This window comes from Periplaneta americana, chromosome 7, assembly GCF_040183065.1.
Source record: "Periplaneta americana isolate PAMFEO1 chromosome 7, P.americana_PAMFEO1_priV1, whole genome shotgun sequence".
In the NCBI taxonomy this organism is placed as follows: domain Eukaryota; kingdom Metazoa; phylum Arthropoda; class Insecta; order Blattodea; family Blattidae; genus Periplaneta; species Periplaneta americana.
The window spans coordinates 26,754,893-26,768,929 of NC_091123.1; the positions used below are offsets into that span (position 1 = coordinate 26,754,893).

General features: G+C 34.5%; 1 protein-coding gene across 7 annotated transcripts in view; it reads left to right on the plus strand.

Moving 5' to 3' along the window:
* Positions 1–14,037, plus strand: part of LOC138703000 (protein phosphatase 1 regulatory subunit 12A-like) — a 227,099-nt gene that overhangs the window by 190,843 nt on the left and 22,219 nt on the right. For all 7 annotated transcript variants that reach the window (XM_069830483.1, XM_069830481.1, XM_069830487.1 and 4 more), the window contains 2 exons: positions 4,803–4,943; positions 5,840–5,926. In XM_069830483.1, the coding sequence (XP_069686584.1) occupies positions 4,803–4,943; positions 5,840–5,926 (228 nt within the window). The remainder of the gene's footprint in view (positions 1–4,802; positions 4,944–5,839; positions 5,927–14,037) is intronic.

Here is a 14,037-nt window from a genome sequence, read left to right on the forward strand (position 1 = left end):
TTGTTTGGTGTTCAAATACCTTGTCTAGCAGACTGAAAATTCCTAACTGGCCTCTCATTTTGTTCTGTCTGTAAGAGGGAAGTCATCGAAACACTATTTTGGATGTAGGCATAAATACTGTGCTGTTAATGTTGCATAGTCTAAAAGAGGCAGGGTAAAGGTAATGGGTAAGATTCATTATTTTCCATCGATGAATAGTTTCCTTTGGTGAAATCTTTGTTCATTATCAGTAGGGCTAGGATTTTGATGACCTATAAATCATGAAAAAATGTCCTAAAAACAATCCATTCATGATCTAAAAATCTTTCAAAAATGCCCTAAAAATTGATCTTACATTCTAAAATTGGCTTAGTAGGAAAAGGAATTTTGTGCTACTTAATATTTAGACTGGTAATTAAATTAAATTCTGCTATCAGCATTTAAGTTTATTTAATTTACACAATTTTTTCTAAATACTACACTTTAATTAATTATTTTACCTGATGTAGTTTCCATGTAGTCCACCACAAGGCCACTCTTATACGGAATTAGTAAGTATAGAGAAGTCTATATTGAAGGGATGGTTGGACTGATCCATTACATGGGGTGTACTACGTTAAAAGGGCAATATTTATGTAGAAAAACGATTAAAATATTATACAAAATAATGGGTATTAGCCACCGGCGTAGCTCGGTCGGTTAAGGCGCTTGCCTGCCGATCCAGAGTTGTACTCGGGCGCGGGTTCGATTCCCGATTGGGCTGATTATCTGGTTGGGTTTTTCCGAGGTTTTTCCCAACCGTAAGGCAAATGTCAGGTAATCTATGTCGAATCCTCGGCCTCATCCCGCCATATATCATCTTGCTGTCACCAATCTCGACGCTAAATAACCTAGTAGTTGATACAGCGTCGTTAAACAACCAAATAAAAAATAATGGGTATTACTTACTTACTTACTTACTTACAAATGGCTTTTAAGGAACCCGAAGGTTCATTGCCGCCCTCACATAAGCCCGCCAGCGGTCCCTATCCTGTGCAAGATTAATCCAGTCTCTATCATCATACCCCACCTCCCTCAAATCCATTTTAATATTATCCTCCCATCTACGTCTCGGCCTCCCTAAAGGTCTTTTTCCCTCCGGTCTCCCAACTAACACTCTATATGCATTTCTGGATTCGCCCATACGTGCTACATGCCCTGCCCATCTCAAACGTCTGGATTTCAAGTTCCTAATTATGTCAGGTGAAGAATACAATGCGTGCAGTTCTGTGTTGTGTAACTTTCTCCATTCTCCTGTAACTTCATCCCGCTTAGCCCCAAATATTTTCCTAAGCACCTTATTCTCAAACACCCTTAACCTATGTTCCTCTCTCAGAGTGAGAGTCCAAGTTTCACAGCCATATAGAACAACCGGTAATATACTTTTCGGGATTTACTTCCAAACCGATCGCTTTACTTGCTTCAAGTAAAATTTCCGTGTTTTCCCTAACCGTTTGTGTATTTTCTCCTAACATATTCACGTCATCTGCATAGACAAGAAGCTGATGTAGCCCGTTCAATTCCAAACCCTGCCTGTTATCCTGAACTTTCCTAATGGCATATTCTAAAGCGAAGTTAAAAAGTAAAGGTGATAGTGCATCTCCCTGCTTTAGCCCGCAGTGAATTGGAAAAGGATCAGATAGAAACTGACCTATACGGACTCTGCTGTATGTTTCACTGAGACACATTTTAATTAATCGAACTAGTTTCTTGGGAATACCAAATTCAATAAGAATATCATATAATACTTCCCTCTTAACCGAGTCATATGCCTTTTTGAAATCTATGAATAACTGATGTACTGTACCCTTATACTCCCATTTTTTCTCCATTATCTGCCGAATACAAAAAATCTGATCAATAGTCGATCTATTACGCCGAAAACCGCACTGATGATCCCCAATAATTTCATCTACGTACGGAGTTAATCTCCTCAAAAGAATATTGGACAAAATTTTGTACGACGTCAACAAAAGTGATATTCCTCGAAAGTTACCACAGTTCGTTTTGTCCCCCTTTTTAAAAATAGGTACAATTATGGACTCCTTCCATTGTTCTGGTACAATTTCCTTTTCCCAAATAGCAAGTACAAGTTTATAAATTTCGCTATATAATGCACTTCCACCCTCTTGTATTAATTCTGCTGGAATTTGATCGATACCTGGAGACTTGTACTTTTTCAGATTTTCTATCGCAATTTCGACTTCTGAAATCGTGGGTTCGGGTATAAATGGCTCAGCAGTTTGTATTTCAATATCGTCCCGATCATTTCTATTTGGCCTATGTACATTTAGTAGTTGCGCAAAATAGTTTTTCCATCTGTTTAGGATTGATGAAGAGTCTGCAAGCAAGTCACCATTCTCATCCTTGATCACGTTTACCCTTGACTGATATCCGTTCTTAAATTCCTTTATACCCTTATATAAATCTCGAATGTTTTTATTCTTACTATTTGTTTCTACCTCATTCAGTTTTTCCTTCAAGTAACCTCTCTTTTTATTCCTAAGTGTACGACTTGCTTCCCGTCTTTCATTGAAATAATTATCTCTATTCTCCTCAACTGGATCCTGTAAGAATTTCAATTTTGCCTGTTTCCTTCTTTCTACTACCATGCAACAATCTTCATCAAACCACGGTTTCTTTTTCTTAGTTTCATAATAACCTATGCTCTGCTCAGCTGCAATTTTGATACTATCTCTGATATTTTCCCACACGCTATTAACATCTAATTCTTTCTCAACTTCGTCGGAACTTTCTAAAGTGGCAAACCTATTCGAAATTTCGACCTGATAATTTTGCTTAGCTTCCTCGTCCTTTAATTTCAAAATATTGAATTTAGTAATATTAACTTGTTGCTCTACTCGCTTGGCTACTGATAATCTTTCTCTTAATTCTCCAATCACCAAATAATGGTCAGAATTACAGTCTGCACCTCTGAAAGTTCGAATATCTACTATACTAGTATGTCTCCGTTTATCTATCAAGACGTGATCTATTTGGTTGTGTGTCAATCCATCTGGAGAAGTCCAAGTATATTTATGTATATCCTTATGGGGGAATGTTGTACTTTTGACAATTAAATTTTTCGATGTGGCAAAGTTGACTAATCTAACTCCATTGTCACTACTAATTGCGTGTAGGCTCTCTTTTCCAATAGTTGGTCTAAAAATATCCTCCCGTCCTACTTTAGCGTTGAAATCCCCCAATAAAATTTTCATATGATATCTAGGGAACTGATCAAAAGTATGTTCCAATTCCTCATAGAAGCTATCCTTTATATAGTCGTCTTTCTCTTCTGTAGGGGCGTGAGCATTTATAACTATGATGTCGCACCATCTACCCTTAAGTACTAAATATGATAACCTGTCACTGATAAATTCGACCTTTTTTACTGCTGATTTTATTAATGGACAAAATATGTAGACAAAATATCAAAGGAAATAGACATTATTTCATATTAATAATGGGGATTTGTGGCCAAAATTAAATGAAAATGCCTCAAAAATGTCTGAATAACACAAAAGATACTCTTATGAGTTGAAACAGGCAAAAAATGCAAAAAAAAAAAAAAATGCCCTAACAAATATGTCTTAAAACACTCAGTTTATCACATAACATTTAAATACTAAAGCGGCTATGTTTCTGGGTTACTAGAAAGAAGATGCAATTTCATCAAAATCCTAGCCCTAATTATCAATATGTGTAGATGTGCGTATTGTACATCAGATGCTGCCATTCTCTGCTCTTCTTATGCCATTGTTATGTCTCAGTATCATATTAAGATAGAATAGTCTTTACCTTTAAAGAGACGTTAAATAAAGCATAACAACCACAGTATGCATTTAGTACTCAGGATACATGTAATAGACGTGTATTTTTCTGTAAACAGTGTTTTAATGCACTTTCTACTGTTATTTTACACCATTTCAGTTAATCCGGACTTACGTTAACTGGGACAACTTATTCCACCCAATTAGTCCTAATTAACGAGGTTCTAGTGTAATTTCAAAATACTGGAAAGCAAGACTGCTAATGACTGCACTGCAGTAACTAAGCAGTTCACAAGGAATTAACGTCGGCCTGGGTGGCGCAGTCGGTAGAGCGCTGGTTTTCTGTGCCCGAGGTTGCAGGTTCGATCCCGGCCCAGGTCGATGACATTTAAGTGTGCTCATGTCAGTAGATTTGCTGACATGTAAAGGAATTACTGCAGGACAAAATTCCTGCACACCGGCAATGCTGATATAATATTTTAATATATTTATTGCACCCAAATGGCCATTTAGATTGCATTTAATTTACTTTTGTTTTTGCGTACTCGCTTATTGATTTTGTTCTTTTGGCGCATAGTTCAATATGATAGTGTTCACATTTCTTGCTGCACAATGTTCACTCGCATGAGTTACTCGGGTCATGGTATGCTCTTGTCTTGCAGATAAGGAATGCCGATATAACCACTGCAGTTGTGAGCGTCGTTAAATAAAACATAATTTAATTTACACGAAATTAACAATCTCTTTGATCACTAAGCTGAGCATCTGTGTGTTATCATAATTTGTATTCATGAGATCCATATCTGAAGCTTTGTTTAGATATTTGTCAATTTGATTCATGCTTCAAGTATTTTCAAGCCACTTGTGCTCATAGTTAAAAATACCGATCTGTAATTTTGTAATCAAACTTCTTGTACCTGAAGCTGATTTATTCCAGACAGGTTTTTTGTTTAATCTATATTTTTAGAGTCTATTATATGCAAATAGTTACAGAAATTTACTTTTTTTTTTTAGTTGTACGAGGAGATTTCAGTAGAAAATGAACGGCTGAGAGATAAGATAAAGAATTACGAAGATACTTTAGCAGAGAATGAACGACTGAGAGAGAAGCTAAAGAAGACTGAAGAAGATTTGAATGATAGAAAATCTCTTTCTGTAAGTATATTTTCTATAGACTCTTTTTTTCCACCTTTTTAGATGCCCCCAAAATCAAAACAAATTAAATTAATAATATTACTAATGATTGTTAACAGCATTTTGAAGCTCATTACCGCAATTCGAATTTTGACGAGATAGAAATGTTAGGTTTGATCCTGGTAATGAATGTCTAAAATGCACATGGAAATTCGTTTGTCAAAACTAATGTACTATTAATTTATTTCTCCTTGAATGATTTCGATTATTCCCACGTCAAGAAGTGTGTGTTTGTTTCTGTGGGATATTTTTTCTCGAGATATCTGGCAATTCTTGCCTAGAATGATGATAATACCTTATACAAATGCCCCCATTTTCATATTTGTTTTTCAGTTAGTGAATGTTTACTTTCGAGAAATGCCGTAAGTGATATAAAAATTGATAGATAGATAGATAGATAGATAGATAGATAGATAGATAGATAGATAGATAGATAGATAGATAGATAGATAGATAGATAGATAGATAGATAGATAGATAGATAGATAGATAGATAGATAGATAGACAGACAGACAGACAGACAGACAGACAGACATTATTGATTGATTGATTGATTGATTGATTGATTGATTGATTGATTGATATATACCATGTGAAATGAATCAATAAGAATTCTTGCAATCATTTTTAAAATGTTGACTTCTCTGGCCATTTTTTTTTGGGGTATTTTAGGCCATCAAGACCAGAGTATTCTTCGTCATCACTCACTCTAGTTTTATTACTCGTATTCCATTCTCTCGTTCATATTTCATTATTCAATACCACATATAACTTCCCTCACCATAACTGTACACCAGATTGATTGTTTTATGAAAACTGATTTATACTATTCGCCTATATTTGTTATATATTTCAGACATCAAAGAATTCCTTAAGTGAATTGGAAAAGCGTGAAAGGAGAGCCATGGAGAGGAAATTGTCGGAGATGGAAGAAGAATTGAAGGTTAGTACAGTCTGTTCACAGAAATAATGCAACATCCTGACTTGCTTAAATTGGTACTTCAACATCTTGATGGCAAAATTTAATTCCAGTTTAATGAGATTTGTTCTGCGTATTTTTATAATAATGGAACGTAATTAGTATACCTGTATTATAAATGTTGATCAGCGAACTGAAGTAAAATATCCGGATACAGTAAGGCTAAAAATATATTGCAAGAAAATGCTAAACTCTATAATTTATTGTTTTGCACAGTAACGATTACAGGCTGACTTATTTTGATAGTGCGGAATAGTTTGTAAGAGAGTTAAATTTTATGTGGTCTTGTGGATAAGTACTTCCAGAAGATTATCATCAAATCTTTAACAAATATAAAGCTAAACTGTTGAGACTGTAACATCAATCTGAGAACTCTGATGGGAAATGACCACTGTGACATGATGATTTCTTGAGGCTTAAAAATTCTGTTTGAGGTACAGCGCTTGTAACACAAATGAATAAATAAATCTTCATTTACACCTCAAACTTAATAAAGTCTTCACGGCAATATTTCAGTGAAATTGTGATTTTGATTTTTTATTAACAATGATTTTGTTACAACTTCTGCTCCAAACTCTGTTTCCCTGTTCTTAACTTTCAAATTTTGTTCATTAGAACTAAATTTATAAGATTTAGGTGGTTTTTGTATTTTACTTAAAGGCCTAAAAGTTACAAAATTATAAATTAATTTAGTTATTAGAGATTAAGGGTATGCATAGGCATTTTACATAATCATTTATATCATGTTTAATATTTTAAACTTTCTAAATTGCATATTGCACTATGATTGCTACCTACTGTATTGATTTTTCTCTCTATTTCATATATGCATTTTTTTAAATTGTTTTCCGGACCTATATGGTCACCTGTTATGTTAGGCGGATTTTTTTATTATTATTATTATTATTATTATTATTATTATTATTATTATTATTATTATTATTATTATTGTCCCACGCCGTGGTGTCGTGGTCTAAGGCATCCTGCCTAGGACTCGTGTTATGTAATGACGCTGGTTCGAGTCCTCATGGGGGAAGAAATTTTCTCATGAAATTTCGGCCAGTGTATGGGACCGGTGCCCACCCAGCATCGTGATGCACTTGGGGAGCTATGATAGGTAGCAAAAATCCGGTTTCGCAAACCTGCTATAATGGTTGGGGGGATCATCGTGCTAACCACACGATACCTCCATTCTGGTTGATTGATCGTCCACCTCTGCTTCGGCATGTGAACGTGAGGCCAGCAGCCGGCTGGTCGGTCTTGGCCCTTCATGGGCTGTAGCACCATGGATTTACTTAAGGGGATGCGCTACTGAAAAATGACAGTTTTTGAAGAAATGTATTTTTTACTCTTCGTATGCTAAATTCCAATGCTCCATTACCACAACCTGTGTTTCAGCTATAATATGCACTATTAAAAACATATAAAACTCTTGTTTTAGACTCCAGAAAACGGTTTCCAAAAATAAACATGTTATTTTCAAATTTTATTTTTAAAAAGAGTTATTTCTTGACTTAGATCATTGAAATTTTCCTGATTAATTCATAATCATGATCATGATATGCTGTTAAAATTTCACTACATTATCTCTTAAAATGTAGAAATTAGAAAATTCAGTAGCGCATCCCCCTTAATAAGTAAAGATAGTATGTGTATCTGATAAGTCTCTTAACATTACATTTGAAAGTTTTATGGAAGGAATACAAAAATATCCTACAGAAGGAAAAATGTTTTTGAGGGAAACATTGTATAAACAGACTAGGTTAGGAAATATTTATATTCAATGCTGCTTCAAAATAATCGTAGTAAAAGGCTTCGAGATTTGTACCAGATGTTTTCATAATAATAATAATAATAATAATAATAATAATAATAATAATAATAATAATCAATTTAATTTGGTTAAATTATTGATTAGTTTCCTCTGTTCAGAAATCTGGATCTGTGCCATCATTTAGCGGCTATTTGCTTACATTAGTATAAGCTGATATATAGGATTCTGTGTTCTAGATAAAATTAGGTTAAAACTGTGTAAGTTACGTGATGACTGAAATCTGTATGTTTGCGGTAAAGTATTGTTGATTTATAGTTCGAATTTTGGAACAGTGCCAACACACTCAGAATTAGGTTGCTATGCCTACAGAAGAATAGCAGTATTCAAGGGCTTATGTTCATCAAACGTGCATGTTTTTTTTTTTTTCTCCCAGCACTCTTTTTCTTTTTTTCTCTTTGATATTGACTTTTCTCTTTGAATTTCTATATGAAAGACAAGAGAAATTATTTATTTTTACATCCAGTATTTTTGATGTAAGAAAATGATGGCATCAATCTCTGCCCAATTTAAAATGAAATAACATTCACATTTTCGCTTTTACATACGTAACAAACTGGAAATCTTCCTATCCAGGGCAGAAATCACTGCTAACAGAAATTTCCCGTGGTCATGAACCTCCAGAGAAGAAAGAACCTTTATGATTATCACTTTATGTGATAATTCACAAAGTCGTAAGTCCTGTAAAATATAGCGGTTTTACAATTTGTACTATCCTAATGCAGTGAAATGTCAGTGTAATTTTGAGAAGTAAAATGTATTTCATACACATTCAGTTGCCATATTCTTCAGTGAACATTTTATATTTTAACCTGCCTGGAAGAATGTTATATGTAGCATTCTTGCGAACTTTTCATGAAACAAAAAGATTTGAATAATTTCAAGGGAAAAAATTGTTCCGGGGCCGGGTATCGATCCCGGGACCTCTGGTTGAACGTACCAGTGCTTCCGGGTAGCTCAGTGGTAGAGCACTGGTACGTTCAACCAGAGGTCCCGGGATCGATACCCGGCCCCGGAACAATTTTTCCCTTGAAATTATTCAAATCTGCTTTACAGGGAGCTTCACCTGAAAGACTAGATTTGCATAATATATACGTCACTGTGTACGTTAACAGAAAACCACAATTCCAAGTCACACAGAGATTGTGTGCACTCGTTGTGGGTCTCTGGCGTTCCGTCAGCCCACGCGAGTTGTGTGGATATAAAGGGAAAAGTTGAGACGGTGTCGGGTGGAGTTCCCGGGTAGCTCAGTGGTAGAGCGCTGGTACGTTCAACCAGAGGTCCCGGGATCGATACCCGGCCCTGGAACAATTTTTCCCTTGAAATTATTCAAATCTGCTTTACAGGGAGCTTCACCTGAAAGACTAGATTTGCATAAAAAGAAAGATGTTACACAATTAACAAACCTGTTATTTTTATTGCCAGACATAGTCATTGGTTACAGAATGTAAACCTAAAACTTACTACATAACAATATTTGAGAACAAATTTTAAAATGCAATAAATACTCTTCATTTATTGTTACATACACTTTCTTCGAGGCAGGTATTCAAGTCTCACTGCAGTGTGTATCAATTTTATTGATAAACGCATATGACAAGAATTAATAAATTAGTGCTACATTGTCAGTCATTTGGTAGATTCGGCAGTAACTTGGTTTTAGGCTGTAAAAGATCAAAAGGTCTAAACTATGAAAGGCGGAAGAAAAGATTGGGACAGTTACTGAAGTATAGAAAAATGAAAATTTTAGGTATTTCCGTATCGTGTTTCTTGAACAATTCAATACATAATGGATGATGCTGCTGCACAGTTTCCAGCAGTGAACAGACTCCTGTCAAATGGAAAAGATGGCCAACAAATCAATGACAAGTATTGAAGTCTTCAATAGGAATAATTCAAACAGGCTGTTGTTACAGATGCTTGTGGCTACAGCTGGGAAATGTGGCTTCATGCCAGAGTTTGTGCTCATCTTTTTGACAGCTCGGCATCTAGTGAATGAACTGAGTTGAGCGACGTCAATTAGAAAGAAGGAAAAAAAAAAACATACCTTTTATTCTCAATCTGTTGTCTATTACAATGAAAGGGAATTGTTCGTGTTGAGAGTAAACTTAGTATTCCGAAAGTGTGTGTGTGTGTGTGTGTCAGTTGTCTGTCTTAATTGGCTGTTTACACGGTATCCTGCAATAGTAATAGTGCGCATTACGATTTCCATGTACCTCCGCATTTTTTATAATTTTAAATTTTTTGATGCAAGTAAATGATAGCAATTTCATATCTTAAGTCAGTGATCGCCAAAAGCTGTGTTGCGACACATGCCCCTGCCTCCACTCAAGCGTAACTATGGCATCATACCCCACCCTCTGTTTACAGCCTTAACTTCGATATAAGACAAGACATTTATCAGCAGCAGATGTACGTACACATGTAATGTTACAAGTATGTAGGATAATATATTTCGATGTCTTTTCCAAAACAGAAAACAATTAATATATAAAAACTTAATTTTAAGGAGCGTGGGGAAAAAAGTATTTCTTTTGTGCAGATGGCAAAAATATGAGATAGGGCTACTTAATTTGTTGTAAAATTTTTAATGAAATATAAAAGAACAATGTACGTTGTCATTATTCTTCTTGATGTAAAGACTACCATGCCCTTACCTGTAAATTGAATATTTCATTAATAAACGATCAATAAAAAGTATCGGCTTCTATGTCTTAATCGGAGTAAAATACTTCGACGTTTTTTTTAAGTATGTAGTGTAATTTACAACTTCGTGACCAGCCTGGTAAGTTTTTCTAATTTCAAATATCTGCTGATGTAAGGTGCATGTTCTTTTTATGGTAAATAAGAAAATATATTTTATTTGATTAATAATACAAAAAAAAAATGAATAGGAGAATAAAAGTTAACACGGAAAAAGTGTGTGTAGTTAATAAGTAGAAGAATATTATATTGCTTTTGTTTTCCGGTCACAGTCCGTCTCTGCACTGTTATTTGCTGCACTACCCTTCTCCCTGCGATAGTGGTGTGCGGGTTACATTTCTATTACGTCACAATTTCGTGGTGTTTGCCAACACTGCCTTAAGTGGTACTCATTTTCAGAATTGAAAACGTATGAAACGCACAAACTACACACCTATCACACTTGGACTTGATTCTGACACGTATTTTTTACTTTTATATTTCTGAAAAAAAGTGTGCGGGATATTCGAGGAAATATGGTATTTTTCTCTCATAACCTGATGTTATATAAGGGTACAGTACATCAGTTATTCATAGATTTCAAAAAGGCATATGACTCGGTTAAGAGGGAAGTATTATATGATATTCTTATTGAATTTGGTATTCCCAAGAAACTAGTTCGATTAATTAAAATGTGTCTGAGTGAAACATACAGCAGAGTCCGTATAGATCAGTTTCTATCTGATGCTTTTCCAATTCACTGCGGGCTAAAGCAGGGAGATGCACTATCACCTTTACTTTTTAACTTCGCTCTAGAATATGCCATTAGGAAAGTTCAGGATAACAGGCAGGGTTTGGAATTGAACGGGTTACATCAGCTTCTTGTCTATGCGGATGACGTGAATATGTTAGGAGAAAATACACAAACGATTAGGGAAAACACGGAAATTTTACTTGAAGCAAGTAAAGCGATCGGTTTGGAAGTAAATCCCGAAAAGACAAAGTATATGATTATGTCTCGTGACCAGAATATTGTACGAAATGGAAATATAAAAATTGGAGATTTATCCTTCGAAGAGGTGGAAAAATTCAAATATCTTGGAGCAACAGTAACAAATATAAATGACACTCGGGAGGAAATTAAACGCAGAATAAATATGGGAAATGCGTGTTATTATTCGGTTGAGAAGCTCTTATCATCCAGTCTGCTGTCCAAAAATCTGAAAGTTAGAATTTATAAAACAGTTATATTACCGGTTCTTCTGTATGGTTGTGAAACTTGGACTCTCACTCTGAGAGAGGAACATAGGTTCAGGGTTTTTGAGAACACTATTGTTAGGAAAATATTTGGGGCTAAGCTGGATGAAGTTACAGGAGAATGGAGAAAGTTACACAACACAGAACTGCACGCATTGTATTCTTCACCTGACATAATTAGGAACATTAAATCCAGACGTTTGAGATGGGCAGGGCATGTAGCACGTATGGGCGAATCCAGAAATGCATATAGAGTGTTAGTTGGGAGACCGGAGGGAAAAAGACCTTTAGAGAGGCCGAGACTTAGATGGGAGGATAATATTAAAATGGATTTGAGGGAAGTGGGGTATGATGATAGAGACTGGATTAATCTTGCACAGGATAGGGACCGATGGCGGGCTTATGTGAGGGCGGCAATGAACCTTCAGGTTCCTTAAAAGCCATTTGTAAGTAAGTAAGTAACCTGATGTTATGAAACATGATTATTATGATTTTGTACAGTCCTTCAAATTTTAAATGCTTGCTCCTAAAAAATTCCATGAAATAACATCAAATTTTGCCTTGGAGCCACAGAGTTATCAATTAAGAATAAATAGAGTCTTTCTTTATTAAATTTTGAAATAATATGAAATCTTAGACTTCACCTGTTGATTTGCATGCTTGTATTTGCTAAGATTCCTATTGAGACATACAAAGAATATTTCATTAATGGTATAGGCAGAACTCTCATACCGGCCATTGTATCCACATATGTTTCCTGCCTTCACCTGCAAGTAATATCACTGATCTCAGTGGTGTCTTATGGTAACAAATACGAGAAACAATATAAAAGAATTTACTAGTGATATCTCTTACATGCAGTATTATTATATTTGAATAACTAGCTGTACCCTTGCACTCTGCTGCACCTGTTAGAAATAAATATAAAGTAATTACGTAATTAAAATAGGATGTTTGATCCAGGGAACAAATTTTACAACAGCGCAAGATAATCTGCTTCGCTCATTACCCAATTTTTTTTTGCATTGCAATTATTGCATATATATTTTATGTATTTTAACACGATTCAATTGAGCATAGTTAAAATTTGAATTATAAAATAATGGATTACTAAGCTAACGTACTATTACTGCATACTAAATCAATACACTCTCGTTGTTCGTTAATTCTCTGAGATTAAAATGAGTGTACATAAATATTATTTTAAGAAATACAGAAAACGAATGTACAAAATAGCCTATCAAATTTTCTGTGCATAAGAAGCTATTTTAATCTTGCCTGTCCTCGATTTACTCAGATGTTACTGTAATAACATTATAGCATTATGTCCATCTAGAGAAACTACACTTTCCAATGGTGAAATAATAATTAATTATACAAATCGGTTAATTTAGCTTCTGATATTACTTCATACAAACACAGAAATATTCTCTGTAGGCTATGTTTAATAGCTTTCGATTGTTGATGTCCAAGGCCCCTGTTTCGATTGTTGTTGTCCAAGGCCCCTTATAGACGAAGTCATTTGTTCTTAATTCATTGCACCATCTTAGATGGCGTTATTTTAATTTTAAAACTCATTTATCTCATTAAATATCAGTCCTATCAATATTTTGTAAAGAATAAAACATATCGGAAATCATTTTTAAAGAAACTTTTGTTATGTAACATTTTTCACAAAAATCAATAATAAGGGAGATATTTCAATTTATTTAATTCAGGCCCCCTTGTAACCCCCCTTTCAAATAAAGTATTTTGAATGCATATAGCCTAAAATCTAAGTTACAACGAACTTAATTTATATTCCAATTTTCATATAAATCGGTTCAGCCATTATCGCGTGAAAAGGTAACAAACATACAGACAGACATACAAACAAAAATTTAAAAAATGCTATTTTCGGTTTCAGGGTGGTTAATTATATATGTTAGGACCAATTATTTTTGGAAAATCGAAAATTACCAGAAAAATTTCGGCTACAGATTTATTATTAGTATAGATTTAGTATTTTATGACTATTTTTCATGTTTATTAAGAATGGAAAAGGACTTCATGCAGCAGAAATTGGCAGGCACTGCTTTTACAATTTTTGTGCTACAAAATAAATGAAAGTTTTAAGTGGACTTAAAATTCATTCAGTTGGTACAAAATTATTGTAACAAAATGGAAAGAACACATTTGTATAATGAGACCGAATAGAATTCCAGAACGTAATTCTAAACTATCAATTCAAAAGCAGAAGATCGTCAGAAAAGATAGAATGAAACTATAACAGGTCACATGGCCTAATGCACGGTAGAGAAAAGTA